Genomic DNA, 16,404 nt, shown 5'->3' on the forward strand with positions numbered 1-16,404 from the left:
TTCTGTAAGACTTTCACCAATGAATCCTCAAGTTGTAATTGGATGTTAATGTGAATATTAATAAGACTAGCTAGTGATTTGTGGTATGCCTAATGGATGCTCCTTTTTCCACATGATTAGACAGCACAACTCTTGGTGTCACCACAAAAGAGCTCATCACTACAAACAAAACAGGAACAACTCTCCCACTCTCAGATGCTGCTTCAACATCCCAAAGTTTCCAGCACACATGTGAGTAAGAAGATTTGAACTGATATGTTCAACTAGTGTATTGCATGGGACTAACCTAAGAATGTGTTCTACCTCACCCTACCTACATCCTCTTCTAGCCCCCAGCAACCAAGATAATAATTTGGTGGTTTTTTTAAACAATAATGTATTATCCCAGAGATACAAATGGTGGGTACCAAGGCAGAAGAATATAAAGCTGGGCATTAATACATGATATATCATCTGGCAACAAGAGACAGTTTGGCCAACCAAGTAGGCAATTTTGACAAAATGAGAAAATTATCCTGTAGTTACCAGTAATTGTATTATCGTGAAATACAGCAGAACTTTGTTTTCTTATTTGTTCAGCCTCTCTCCTTCTCTTCCTTATTTCTATCCTTCCCAGCACCTAGTAAGCACCATTTTTAGGTTTTATGATATCCATACCTTTGTATTCCACATATGTGCAGGCTCATGCCACACTTCTTTTTAGGGAACTGGCCTAATTGACATAAGATCCCTAATTCCATCCATGTTATAACAAATGACAGGATTTCACTGTTTTATAACTCAATACTATTCCACTGTGTATATGTACCACATTTTCTTCAGTCATTCGTCAATTAATAAGCAGAGAGGCTGTTTTCCAAATTTTTACTATTGTCAAGTAGGCTGCAGTGAACATGCAGGTGTTTCTTGACCTGCTCATTTTACTTCCTTTGTATATGTACCCAGGAGTAAAATGGCTGGATCAGATGGTCCTTCTATTTTTAATTATTTGAGGAATCTCTGTGAGACTTTCAATAATAAGCATATTCATTTACAACAAAGTAATAAGGGTGCCTTTTTCCATAGCCTCAGCAACACTTTTAATCATTTGTCATTTGATAAACCATTCTTATAGAAGTGGGACTATCATTTACTGGGATTTTGATTTATATTACTCTGATATCAATGATGTTGAACATCTCTTTCGAAAAAAAAGAAAAGGATATGACTTTTAAGAAAGGTTGTCTTTGGTCTATTGCCCATTTTTAAGTCTGATTATTTATAGAAATATACTTTTAGAAGAACAAAAGCAAGTGATATATGCAGCTAGAAATGGAATGAAATCAACGAAAAAATTCAAGGGAGTTTTTCATGTTGATGAAAATGTTCTACAACTGGATTAGAGTGCTTCATAACACTGTAATCTTATAAAAATTATTTGTTCCATAGTTAAAGTGATACATTTAGATATTATTCAGTGAGTAAACAATGTATTTTTAAAGTTTTATTCAAAAAAAATTGTTGACCATGACCAATTACATTTCCTTCTTACATAATCTGAACCAAAAAATCCAAGCAAACAAACAAAAAGAATTCACCATGGGAAATACATTGGCAAAGTATCAGTATTAAAATGAGTCTGAGAACATCTTGGTGACTCACGGGCATATTCGTATATAAAGAGGCAAATGTCATAAATAACTGAAATTGGCAAGAGGATGGGCAGAATGTGGTGGTGGTGTAGAAAGACTCCATGAACTCGCTTAATTTCCTCATGAGACAAAGAGAATGCTAGTTAATTTCGGATTTCTGGTTTCAGTCCACATGTATCCTTACAATAAGCATTTCTGTCCTATATATTCCATGCAATCTATACATATAATCCGAAGATCCTCACCAGCATAATTAGCAACCTATCAAAATAGCTTTACTTAAAACCTTGTAATTCATGCATGTGTTTTGGGCATAGTCACAACATGATAAGAACCAATTAAAGGCGTCTCATCATGTCTAAGTCTCTGGTTTAGAGATCTCTAAGGTTAGAGGAAATGATGGTTGAGCAAAACCACACCAGGAGGATACCATAATTGTCAACTACTAATTATATTTAAGGGAAATACCATCTCTTAGGAAATGGGAAGAGTAGTACCTTTTCCTATATGCACCACATTTTTCTATCATACTGTCTCGGCTGTGATAAGCAGCATCTATTTTGTAGGAAAATATGTGTATGAAATGAATCTTCTGCAACTTATTCACAACTTATCTACCTCATAATACATTGATCCCTAATACAAACAAAAACAAAGCTATATTTGAGTCATCAAAGGTCATAGCATGTTCTGGAGATTAAACTGCTTTATACTCTGAACTGAATATTCACCCATTCGTGACTGATGACCAACAAAGTAATATCCAGAGACTATGGCTTCTTGAAATTATGACCCACACGGAAGTACAACATGAGTCACCAAAGACACTTAATTTTACTTTGATTCACAAAATAATATGCCCTGTGCATCTAAGTTCTGGGTACCATTGTACTTCTTAGTTTCTAGACACAGTAGGGAATGGCTTTTTCCAAGTTGTTAAAAATACATAAAAGCCATTTCTTGAAAAATGAAACATATGGAAAGCAAGATAATGAAAGAAGGGCATTTACTCTTGCTCTTTGTTACTTAACCATATATATATATATATATATATATATATATATATATATATATATATATGGTTAAGTGCATATATTTATATATGCACTTGAGGCATTTGTTATAAATACCTAACAAATTCCTGGGACATCCATTATTCCATGGATCTCTCTATTCTGAATGCTAAGCTGTCCTGAAGTGTCCTCTACCACATTAATTACTAAATTACTTTTCTGTGAAGCCTCACTCCAAAGGAGTAGTACATGGATGAAATACAGACAGATTCTTTGATAGCTTGCGTCTCTAAACTTTTCCGATTTCTCCCACAAACCACTTGTAAAAGAACAAAAGCCACAGTCAAGTTTAATCACTGTAATGATTCTATTCCTCTCTCTCTCTCTACATTTTAGTATTTGTTACTTTTACATGGTATTGACCAAAATACTTAGAAAAACAAAAAACTTAAAGGGAGAGAAAGATTGATATTGGCACGTGGTTCTAGAGATTTCAAACTGTAAGCCTGATTACGGGTCTGAATATATGGCAATGAGGATTTATGGAGGAGAAAGCAGTTCATTTCATGGTGGACAAGAAGCAGAGGGGAGGGGAGGAGCAAGAGACAAGATATGCCCAAGGCATGCTCTCAGTCACCCACTTTCTCCAATTAGGTTCTATGGATTTCACTACAAAATGAACAATTCCATAGTAACACAGAAACCAGGGCAGTTTACTTAAAATATTCTGTTGTATGACAGGGTCTATAATCTAGTTCATGCAATATTAGAGAGAAACAAATACTAGTTCAAGGTTATTGGTACAACCATCTCAAGAAGTTAGGAGAAAAATAATAAACCTACAGAAAGGAAAAGGAAGAAAATAATAAAAATAAGAGGGGATATTTATAAATGACAATCACACATATTTCAAAGTGGGCCAGCAAAATTAAAGTTTTGTGGTTTAGGACGTGAAGACATAGAAATAGAAATTATTTTACAAATGTAAGTCTATAAGAAGAAAAGCTGAAAAAAATAACACTCAGCAAGGTATTAGCACAAAGGGTTCAAATACACATGGTGGAAGTTCCAGGAAAAAGAGGAAGAGGGGGTCTTAAAAGTAGTTTTTAAAATATTTACCAACTTGATTTTTTTTAATAAAAGCTATCAACCCATAGCTGCAGCAAATTCAATAAGTCCAAACTAGAGAAACAGAAAGGAAATCACATCAAAGCGCAACATCATCAAATCCTAGAAAAATCAGAGATAAAGTCAAAAAAACAATTGTAAAAATGACAACAGAGTTTCATCAGGAGCAATACATGACAGAAAACAATGAAGTGACATCTTTCTACTGGAAGGGAATAAAAGTATCACCCTATTTATATTCTATAAATATTCTTTGGACATAAAACATCAATAAAAATCTGGCAAGAAGGGGAAAATATCACCAGATGGAACTTTGGATCTAAATAAATGCAAGAAGAGATTTGACCATAGTAAATATATGAGGAGATATAAAAGATTTTTTTAACTATTTTAGTCTCATGCAAAGATTGTTGAAAGATTGTTGTGATTATTGAAAGAAAAGATAACAACAGTGTATCAAATGTTTAAGATATCTATATCTTACAGTCACAGAAGAATAAATGCCAAGATTGAAATATAATTGCTGGAATACAATCCTTAAATATACTCAAGTCAACTTGGATCCCAGTGGTTCACTGGGCACCAGTAGTTCTAATCCTATCTGAGAGATGAGGATCCAACCCAGCCTGCTCAGGAAAGTCCCTGAGATTGTTATCTCCAATTAGCCACCAAAAAGCCCAAAGTAGAGCTATGACTGACAGATAACCAGCCTTGCAAGGGAAAAAAAAAGGCTCCCTGACAATGCCCAAGCCCTGTGTTCAAGCCCCTAGGATCGCCACCAAAATAAAATCAAAATATTCAGTCCAAAAAAGGACAATAAATAGAGAGAAAAAGAAACTAAAAACAGATAAGAACTTAAAATCAAATAAAGATCAGGATAATATGATTATATCCAATTATAATGACAAGCACAAAAACCAGGATAGTTTGAACTCCATTAGAAAGATGAGACTGTGAGACTGGAACAAATATATGGCCCAAATCATTTAAAATATAAACTGATTTGAAGCAAAAGATGGGAAAAGTATGTTTTGCTAAAAATAAAACTGCGATGGCTATAATAATATTAGCCAAAAAAGTTTCAGAGTAAGGAATTCATCAGGGATAGTAAAGTTGCCTTAATCCATTGTGAAATAATGTAAGACTTTGAATCTTTAAATACTATGTTATAGAAGGAACTAAATCTTGACATTTTTGATGATGCTATCACTCTAAATACATTCTCACTCTAAATACATTCTGTAAAACAGAGACAGAGAGAGAGAGACAGAGGAAAAGAGAGAAGGGGGAAGGTGAGGAGGGAGGGAGAGATTAGGGAAAGAATACAATGACTTCTATATTTGAGACCAATCAGAATAGAAATCACACCGAATCTCAATGATATATATCAGTCAGATCACTTAGCAATACTAAGAAGCAAGGATCACCTACTGTGGATCACTTATCAATACCACAAAACTTGACATTATTTTTATGATTACTCCATTTTTAGATGATCATCCCTCAAAGAGTTTGTGTTGTGTGAAATAAACCCTAAAGCTCTTCTCAGTTTAAACATTCCATTTGCAAATCCAAGATGTATATTGGAACAAGGTACAGTTTGAGTAGATTTTATTGTATACAGAGTCCCCAACTTTCAACACCTAAGTCCCTTACCTGCAGAAGCCCACAAGCTTATTAAGAAATGCCAGATGGCCGGGCTCACACCTGTAGTCCCAGCAACTCAGGAGGCTGATATCTGAGGATCACAGTTCAAAGCCAGCCAGAACAACAAACCTCATGAGACTCTTATCTCCAATTAACCAGAAAACTGGAAATAGAGCAATGCCTCTAGGTGGTACAGTGCTAGCCTTGAGCAAGCTCAGGGACAGAGCCCAGGGTCTGAGCTCAAGCCCCACAACCACAAGCAAGTAAGCAAGTGAGCAATCGAGCAAGTGAGCAAGGAAAGAGAAGGAAGGAAGGAAGGAAGGAAGGAAGGAAGGAAGGAAGGAAGGAAGGAAGGAAGGAAGGAAGGGAGGAAGGGAGGAAGGGAGAAAGGGAGGAAAGGAGGGAGGGAGGGAGGGAGGGAGGGAGGGAAAGAAAAAAAGAAATGCCAAACATCCACAAACAATATCAAAATTGCAATATTGCCTACAAAAGATCCATGAGTATGCAAAACAGAAAAACATGAATAAATATGCCAAGTTGGAAAAATGACTGTAAATGAATTTGTGTTCAGAGAGACTTAAAAAGTGAACAGTGAGACTAATGTACTATATTACACAAATGAAAAGCTACTCAGCTTTTGATAGCTAGTGACAATGAATCCACATGATGTCACAAATACTTTATAACATCCAAATCAATAAAAGTATTTGTTGGGTACAAATTAGACTTACTGTACTGCTTTCAAAAATAAAACCATTCATTGTAAACTATGCCTATAAACACTTCAATACGTTTCCCTGCTTTCTTCATTCATTAGGCTGAGGAAACATGTTGATTCTTCCTACCCATGAAGAAAATGTGTGTTCTCAGCTCTAGTAAAATAGTTCAAAACTCTTAGCTCTGTGAGAAAAGAGGTTCACACCGTGTCACAGATGATGAACCTGTATTAGTTTCCTGGAGCTACGATAGTAAAGTACCCACAATCAAATAGTTTAAACCACAAAACTTGAGTCTCGTAGTTCTAATGGCGGTAGTCTGAAATCGAGGTATTTGCCGTATAGTTTCTACATGCAGTCCAAAGAATCCATCCTAAGCCTTTCTTCCAGCATCCAGAGAGGGCTGCCCATCCTCGGTGTTCCTTGGCATTTCAAATGATGCATGTATCACTTTAAATTCAGTCTTAACGAATGGAGAGAGAGGAAATGGAGCTAAATACAAGTCATAATATTCAAGGTAGCTCTGTGAAAATGGAATAAGGTATCTTGAGAGGATAGGTGAGCCATCTCAAAAAGTTGAGCTTAATCATCTGTACAAAGACCTTTTTTAAATTTTTTCATAAATCTTGGGGAGGTGGCCCTAACGAAACACACTATCAGCCATCCACATGAATTAAGCCTCACTACACCTATGTTTGTTCTTCATGCATTTGTTATGGTGTATATGCAGATCTAAATTTCTGGACCTTTATGGGGGATTCCAAAGAAATGTCAATCACAAGATTGACATTTACGGACAAGATGGGTCCAAAACTATTCATCTTCTCTTCTTGAGTTTCTAATTTGGGGCCAGTGACTTGAAAACATAACATCTTCTGTGGCTCATTTTTTATTTCCTGTGCTATTGTGCTTTGGATTTTATATGTACTCCCAAAATTCATGATCCCTAAGGAAGCAGTGTTTACAGGTAAGAACTTCAGGAGGGAGTGGATCCTTAGAGATCTGACCTCATGAATGGATTAATGGACTCGTGGATTCATAGCTCAGTGTGTTTGGAGAGAGGGTCTTCGATATAAAAGCCACTCTGAGGGGGCAGTTGTTCCATTAAGCCCCACCAGTATGTCTGCTTTTACTCTAGACATCATGTGACCTCAGACTAAAATACTCTGAAATCATGAGCTAAAATAAACCATGATCCTTTTTAAGTTGATTTACCTTAGGTATCTTGTTACTGTAACAGAAAGATGACTAACACGTTCTGCTGTTTTTTTTTTTAATTGTGATTACATAATTTCCCAAATTTCACAGTATTGTGGATAGTGATGCTCAGTTAAAGTCACAAACACATTCTAACTTTCCTGGAGCAAATTGTCTATCACAGTCTATCACATTTACGAGTTCTATGAGCTTTGCGATACAGTTATTTCTTCCACATTGGGTGGGTTCTGCTGGTTTTGTAGAAGGAAAGAGGAAGCTATGGAAGGGAGAGAGGTACACAGTATAGGATACAGCAAGTGTCTATAGCCTTTAGAACGGAGGCATCTTGTTAGAAAATTAACAGAAAAGGAGAAACTGCTGCTCCCTTTCTCCCTCCCTCTAGTAAATTCTGAGTTGGCTTAGGAAAGAATGCACAATAACATTATAGATCAATAACAAGTTGAGATGGGGCAGAACTTACTACCGAACTATAGGATGGCAAATAGGTAAATACCTCTAAGAGTTTTGGCAGGACACGGCTTCTTCTGGTAGCATAATACAATATTACAGACCTGAAATATGAAGACAAAAGTCTGACTTTTGTTAAGTAGAAAGAAAAGTATTTATAAGTAGGCTGTAAGTTATCAAATAGTTATATGTAATAAATAGGTTATGAAATACATTTCCTTCTGGCGTAGTTGACACTAGTTTAAGGTGCAGTTTGCTTTCTCTCTCACACACACACACATATATAATTTCATAATAACTGAGCAGACATTTTTAGATATAGTATTGGCTGGATTAGAGAATGGCCTACACCCAAGTCTTTCCTCCTCAACATGCCACATCCCTCTTAAAATAAATATCAGTATCTGTGGTCATGCCAAGGGGAAGTTGGCTCATGAGTTATATATAATGATTCTCAATTTAGCTTGTCAAGGTTCAAAAAAAAATGTAGCACAGTAATTTGTTACTTCCATGTCCAACAGCTCAACATCTTAACATCAGTTTGTCCATCTGTAAAATAACCGTAATAAGATTACAGCTCCAGCTAGGAGGAAGGGTAAGCAGATCGAGTCATTATATTCAACGTATATTGCATCAAAGTTGAACTCCATAACTTGACCATTAGATGGGATGGGGAAAGATGGCAGAGAAAAATGGAAAGAGTAACATTGACCAAGAAGCATTGTACTCATAACTGGACTTGGGGAATCAAAACCCCTTTGTACAATACTTAGTAAGAATAAGTTTGTCAATGTCACTTACTTGAGGACATGACCCAACTTTTTCTTATATGCTATTTGATTATTTGTATATCCTTTCCCATGGGTAGATATGAAAATTTTCCTTTGCAGTATAAAGTCAGTTACATGTTCTGTCTTAATCACATGAGAAATAATCTTATGTCCCATGACTTAGTCAATGTCACATGAAAGAATAATAAAAACAAATAAATAACTGAGTTGTTCATAATATATTACTTTACAAGTGAACAATAAGAGAATTATGCATAGGCATGTTGTACATAGGTCTGCATCATTCCTCCTGCATTTGATGATAATGTTATTCTATTCTATTTGCAGTTGCAGTTTACTAGCTGGAAACACAACATACTTTGTCAGATAAGAGGATTTAACCAAGTCCATTGTATTGCAATTAAAGTTTCTGAGTCAAAAGATAACTTTGAGGACATTTTTGCTTTGGATTAGTATGAGCAACATTTTGAAATTTACTTGTACTTTGTAAGAAAATCAAATTCAACACACACATTTTAAGTTGCCAACCACCCGACTAGATAGACATTTTGATCTTTACTGAACATCTAACTTGGAGAATGATCTATCCATTTGCTATTTAGGTTTCCTTATTTCCTCTATTGATCAGAGACTGGTCTTTTCTCACAACACGTATGTATCAGGAACAAAAACAAGGGATAATTACAAATATCTTCACTTTTTCCTCGAATATCACATTACATTACATCTCTCATCTCAATACAGCATGCATCTGTACTATACTTTCATAGTTTCCAAACTAAGCTTACATTTGAAACTTGTATTCATATGAAAACACTTATTCAATTTTTATATGAAGATATTTTGTATTTTCTTCCTTTCTTTTCTTCCTTCCTTCCTTTCTTTCCTCCCATCTTTCTCTGTGCCTCTTTGCTTTTTTTATGTGGCCTGAATTAAGCCCAAAGTTCAGTGCATGCTAGGCAAATGCTCAACCATGGAGCTTACATCCTCAACTCTTGTTTGTTTTGTTTTTGTTTAGCTAAATTTTTTGAGACAAGGTCTCAATATGTAGCTGAAAGCTGGTCTCAAGCTGATGCTTCTCTTGTCTCTGCCTTCAGAAGTTGCTGGGATTTCATATACCCTATGCCCAACTACATTCTACTATATTCCATTCATATGTTTAATGTTCCTGTAACCTTAAATTACATTTATATTTCTTGGGTAGTTTATGTTCCTTTATAAAATTACCCATTTTTAAGGCTACACCAATTTCAGATAAAGGATATTTAAAAGGTTTTTGTTTGATACAAGTGTAAATTTTCATTCTTAACCGTCTTTCAGTAAGGAAGGTTGTGACCCGATATTAAGAAGAACAAAGGATTTTGATTTTCTTTCTATTCTAATCCCCTAAATGCTAATAAATATTTTAACTGCATCTCCCAAATGCAGCATTATACCACGTTCAAAAGCATTTTAAATAGTTATCAAAGTAGGAATTAATTCTATAAACTTTTATTTGCAAAAGTTTAGTGGAAGGAAAAGCTGACTATTTTCATGAAAGAAGATGGATTTGGAATGAAAAGACCTGAATTATAATCCCGTCTCCACCTACAATGAAGTAATTTCATTTCTCTCAGCAACTATTTATAGATTTGCCAAATGAGAATAATCGGTCTCTTATAGACATCATCAAATAATCCGTGGAACCAATCACAAAAAGATGTTTCAAATGGTAGTTATCATTATCCAAGTAGCAATTTTAAATAAAGTATCAATTTTCTTTTAAAATTTGAATTCAGGTAGGTAGATAGGATTATTCTTATTATCATATGGAAACAATATGAAAATATAGGATAATATAATAACATAACAATATAATAACATTTTATTATGTATAATGTAAAAACATTTCATTATGTATAATATAATATAAAATGTCATTATATTATCCTATATTTTCATATTATTTCCAATCTACCGCGGACCTGCTTTGCAACATCCTGGTGGTTGGCTCTATAATCACAGCTCTAAGGAAAACAGGAAATCTATCACCATAGAGTTCTCTTGTTGGAAACAACAAACACTTCTGTGAAGAAGAAAAGCAAATGCCCTAGGGTAAGGAAGGTGCTTTGGGACCAATGAAGGGGGATAAATGGGCTCCTTTGAAAAGGAGGGGCAGTAGAATAGACCTCTCTGAACACACATTTGAGTAGAAATTGAAAGCAAGGCATCAGGGCATGCATAAGAGAACACTGAGATCCAGAGATGAGAGCTGGGCTCAGGGAGAGCACTGTGCCTTTTATCTATGGTGAGTAGCTTGGATTACAGGCAAGAGCCACCAGTGCCTGGCTGATCTATGGTTATACACAACCTAGAGTGAGGTCAAACAAGAAGCTGAATGGTTGGAGTAGAATTCAGGAGCAAGGGAAAACTCACATTCTGTTAAGACTGCCCAGCCACAAGAAGGAACAGAGAGCCACTGGAGCAGGCAAGTTTTCCCTTGAAGAGCTTTGTACGGAGCTTTGCAAGAAGTAAACTGAGATATTTGAGTATGGTGTGAATAGTAACAGAGCCAATGATCAGACATGATGGAATCTAGAATGCATTTTGAAGCTAAAGCTCATAGAAATCAGCAGTCGAGTGACCACACAAAGGAAGCAAATCGCTATTTCTAAGTAACATTTTAAAGGTTCTATTTATTTTCCTTTTTTTTAAGTTTTCACACAGCAAATCCTATTTACATTTTATATATTCAAGGTTGGTACAGGGATCTTCGATTATGATTCCCTCAAGTGACTCTCTTGGCAGAAAGCTCTCCTAGACTCAATGTTTCATAGATGCATCGCCCTGTGTTTCCCAAATGACCTTTCTGTCCCTTCCCCACTCACTGAGTTACATCCTGTCTTAGCAAAAATTCCACACAGGGCAAGCAGCGCTGTCCAGGAAGCAGCTGCTAAAATATCTTCCATTCACTGTGCTCCACATGTGGGGTTATGCTAAGTGCCCTAAAGCAGGATGGAGCAAATGGTGTCCCACAAACCCAATCTAGCCTCTTATTTTTCTCAATAAAGTTTTTTTTTTGAAACACAGCATGCCCATTTTGCAGATATATAGGGCTGCACTCATCCTTAAAGGTAGGATTGAGCAATTACAACAGACCTTCTGTCCCCGAAAGCCTAAAATACTGTCCCTTCAAGAAAAAAAAAATTGATTGACTCCTGTTCTCAAGTGTCCTCTAACCACGAAGTCTCATGATTCTATGAGCTGAGGAAAAAAGAGTCTGAAACAGTCTAAGACCTATATCCACTTAAAAATAAGTGTAAAATCTGTTCTTTTAGGAACACTTCAATGTTTAGTAATTTTCTTTTCTTTCTTTAAAGCTGAGAATCAGAGTTCAATCAAAATGACCACAGTGACAGGTAAGTTTACTATTTTCTGAGTATCTTCATGAGTAAAATCTCAAGAATGAGACAAAGCAGTACCAAAGGGTATGGAGGAAAACAATATGCAGCATCAGAAAGGTTAGGCAACCTTCAATTTAAAAAACAATGCAGCCCAGGAGAACCTCCAGGAAAGGCCGGAGTGCTTTGTGGCCAAGGACAGTAGCTAAACAAAGCCTGCTGAACTGTCCTCTGCTTGAGTCTAATTGTTCTTGGTCTATGGAAAGTGCACCCTCTCCCCAAAGTCCAGTATCTTATTGCACGTTGGGGGCAAATTCTGATCCTTCCAAAAATCAACAACACCTGGCAGATCCCATCACAATCCTGCTTGGCTACATGTCTGGGTGTACTGTGATCTAGTCCAGTGGCTACATAAAGTCAATCATCATCGCAACATTCCCAGTGTCCAGAACACTTTTGAAAGACCTCATTGCCCCTCTCCTTTTTTTCATATGTCTTGGCTAAGTTTTAGAGCCTTCACTATTTGGCAGACAGCAACTTCAGTAGAAAAACAGAAGCAAGACCAGTCATGACATGTCCTGCCATGTCTTACCTCTAGCCAAATTCCAAAGGAGAATGGGCCATCCTGTCTGAGCTCATTCACTGTGCCCACACTTTCTTTCAGTTGGTGACCAATCTTTTGAGCAAGGTATATAACGTGCAGCATGATTGCAGCATGATTTATTCCCTGCAGGAAGTTGTCAATCTTGTTTTTCTACCTTTTTTGTTGTTGTTTTGGTGATACTGGGAAAAAAATTTTCTCTTTTTTTTAAAATACGTTTTTTATTGTAAAAATATCATATAGAGGGGTTACAGTTACATGAGCAAGGCAATGAGTACATTTCCTATCAAGCATTGTTACCTCTTCCTTTGTTTTTCCCCCTTCCCTCCCACCTCTATAACTATACTCCTATATTCCCCTCTCTCCCCCCCTCCACCTAAATTGTAAAGTTCCTTTTTCAACATAGTGTCTTGTACATCTCATTGTTACAATGGGTCAACCTGTATCCCTATTTAAGCATTTTGTTTTTTCCCTTCCCCTCCCCAAGTTAGAGAAGGGTATATACAAGATGCAGGGCATTGTCAATTGAACTCAGAACCTTGCACTTGCTGGGCAAATGCTCTTCCACTTGAGCCATGCTCAGGCCCTTTTGTATTTGGTTTGCATTCAGTTGCGTCTTGATCACTTTTGCCACTGCTGACTTCAAACTGTGATCCTCTTATTTTTACCTTGGAAGTGGTTAGATTACAGGTGTGCGTCACCATGCCAGACAGTTCTTTCAGTGGCACAATCTTGGTATTATTGTTCACATTGGATCTTATAAGCTAGACATATGCCTAAATCAAAATAAAATCTAGAGCCTTTTAAGACTTTCAAGATCTTTTTGATGCTTAAACTGTTAACTTTCTCTGAAAAAATGTTAACTGATCAAAACTTTACAAGAAAGAATTGACTCTACAGTGTATATTAATATGCTGCCTCTGCCAGCTCCTTGCTGTGTGATCTTGGACCAATCACTTACTCCTCCTTGGCTTCAGTTTCCAATTGGTAAAAATGCACATTATAATGCAATAACTGAATTAATATGTTTAAACAATTAGAATGATACCTGCTATCTATTGTCCCATTGGGTTTCAAAATAAAGTCCTTCTTTAATATTTATGTTCATATTTTCATTGGGGGAGAAAGAGCATGCTAAACCTTTCAGCACATTAAGAACAATTTCACTGATCTCACTGATCATTATAAGCAATTAGATTGTTATAAAATCTATTGCCTATGGAAAGTCAATGGAAAGGATTTTGAGTCACATTGACTTATTCTTTAAGCCCTTCCATTTACTGTCGACAGATTACAGTATCTCCCTGGTCCACGGTATCATAATCTTTAAACAAAAGATTAAGGCAGGTACAGTGGCTCATGCCTATAATCCTAGCTACTTCAGAGGTAAAGATTGGGAGGATCATGGTCCAAGGGCAACCTAGGAAATTTGTGAGATCCCTTTTTCTAAAAAGATTTTTAAAAAAAAGAAAGAAAAAGCTGTGTGGTGGTGAATGTCTGTCATCCTAGCTACTCAGAAAGTGTATCTGGCCCAGTATGGCCAGAGTAAAATCTGATAACCTATTTTTTAAAATAATAAAAGCAAAAAGAGTTAGAGGCATGACTCAAGTGGTAGAGCACCTGCCTAGAAATCTCAGAGCCCTAAGTTCAAATTCTAGTACTGCAAATATATATATACATATATGTGTGTATATATATATATGTATATTGAAAATGGTCTATTAACTTGTAAAGGCAGAAAATTCAATTCTATCTGGAAAAAAATATGTTTGGTTGTTTCAGAGATGTGTTTTATTTGCTTCTTTGCCTTCTTCTGTTCTTCTGTGTATTTTTATATTAGAAATTTTGCAAAAGTTACACAACCTAACATTGACTGGATGTTTCCACTTTCTAGGGGCTTAATCATAATATAATTTTATTTAATATCATGTAATAAATAATCATACAGTATAGTATATATGTATTACCATCAATCTTATCACCATTTCTTTTTTAGGTAATTTATATTACTTTTATTCATTTAATCTTTCCAACAATAATATGATGTATAATTCTAGGACTCCCATTTACATATGTGAAAAGTCAGCTCCAAAGAGTTTAAACATCTTGCCAAAAAAACCATAGGAAATAAGTTCCGCAATCAGATTCAACTCCAGTACTTTATCTTCAGAATTTCCTTTAAGTGCTGCTCTATACTTTTGTATACCTTCCTTGACAATTATCTTGATAGTAATGTAGGATATTACAGTCTCACCAAACACATAGAAATCATCATACCACACCATAAATCCCTCAATCACAGAAAGAATAACAGTGGTCTCATAAATTGTGAATCCAGCCCAGTACTATAATCTCAACCATATGATTATGTCAATAGACATAGGTAACTAACAGAAATCATAACCTATACTGTTTTAAATTAAGTAGAATAGGAAAGAAAATGCCAGATGGCATTTACACACATGGAGATAAATTTTGTGTAAGTTTTGGGTTCAGTTTTTTAAAAATTTTAGAAATTTCTGTCCCAAGAGCCATTAAATTCTACCTATACAAGATGCTCAGCAGTGTCACTAGCCCTGGACAACCCACATGCTGTGACTAGAAAAGCTTCGGTTTTCATCTGTTTCCAACAAATTCGATTAGACTCAGCCTGAGGCTGCCACATAGCCTGCCCTTAGCAACGTAAGATACGCAGTCTTAGAGATAAACCATTGGCGAAGTGGTGCTGTGGCTCAAAGTGAAAGAGCACTGGCCTTGAGCAGAAGAGCTCAGGGACCATTCCAAGGCCCTGAGTTCAGGCCCTGTGACAGACAAAAAAGAAAGAAAAAATAAACCATTAGGAAATCATAGGAAGATGGAGACTGCTGGTTATTTAACCAGCCCTTATCTTCTAACACAACTGAAAGAGTAGTTGATCATCATAAACAGCATTAGAAAAAGCACCTCAAAAATACCAAGGTTTCAGATAGTTCCCAGTCTTCACTTTACTATCCCCTTTTCTGCCTGCTTGGTGCACTGGTCTGACATTTTGCTTTGTTTTAGGGGTATATATCTAAGCTTCCTCCCACAGATCTTGTACATGGCAAGAACAGTACACACTCTGAAGCTTGTTCTTATCCACAGATGTCAGAAAAGCATGAGCACATAGTACATGCTGGGCTGTGGGTGGCAAAGAAGGAAAGAGCCAAGATGGTTTCTTTGGTGCAGTTAGACAGGGCCTCATCTAAGGGGTCCCAATCCTAAGATGCCTCTTCGTGTAATCAACAAGTCAGCTGCAGTAGCAAGAGTGCCCCATGGGGTTTGGTGAGAATGTCTACCTTTTGTCCTCCACAGACTTGCTGTTCTGTGGGCAGACAAGGCCAACAGGCATCATTCAAGGAGAACATTGCACACCACAATAGAGGAAGAACTGATTTTCAAAACATTCTCTTTAAGAACTAATTTTTATTTCTAATGCGCAGTAATAACAGCTTACACACAGCTATTTGTATTTCCTTTAACATTATTGGGATATTACTTTGTACATGCAAAGAATTATAAGTTATTCTTAAAAATAATGAAATAATTCTTTTTTTATGTTGATAATAATTTTATTATTTTACCTTATTTTTAAATTTTTATTTATTTTTATTGTAAAGGTGATAATACAGAGAGGTTACAGTTGCATAAGTCAGGTAATGAGTATATTTCTTTATGAACTGTGTCACCTCTTCCCTTGTTTTCTTCCAGTTTTTTTTTAATTTAATTTAATTTTATTTGTGAACATACTGTACAGAGGGGTTACAATTGCATGGGCAGGATAATGCGTACATTTCTTACCAAGCATTGCAGC

At 36.0% G+C, this 16,404-nt stretch overlaps 1 protein-coding gene across 1 annotated transcript in view; it reads left to right on the forward strand.

The window, feature by feature from the left end:
* The window catches only part of LOC105991165 (poly(A) polymerase-like), a 39,743-nt gene extending 27,200 nt beyond the window's left edge, over positions 1–12,543 (forward strand). The window contains exons 4-6 of the mRNA XM_013023750.1: positions 121–231; positions 11,951–11,989; positions 12,371–12,543. Coding sequence (XP_012879204.1) covers positions 121–231; positions 11,951–11,989; positions 12,371–12,543 — 323 coding nt within the window. The remainder of the gene's footprint in view (positions 1–120; positions 232–11,950; positions 11,990–12,370) is intronic.
* The last annotated feature ends 3,861 nt before the right edge of the window (positions 12,544–16,404 follow it).

This window comes from Dipodomys ordii, unplaced genomic scaffold (genome assembly GCF_000151885.1).
Source record: "Dipodomys ordii isolate 6190 unplaced genomic scaffold, Dord_2.0 Scaffold70, whole genome shotgun sequence".
Classification (NCBI taxonomy): domain Eukaryota; kingdom Metazoa; phylum Chordata; class Mammalia; order Rodentia; family Heteromyidae; genus Dipodomys; species Dipodomys ordii.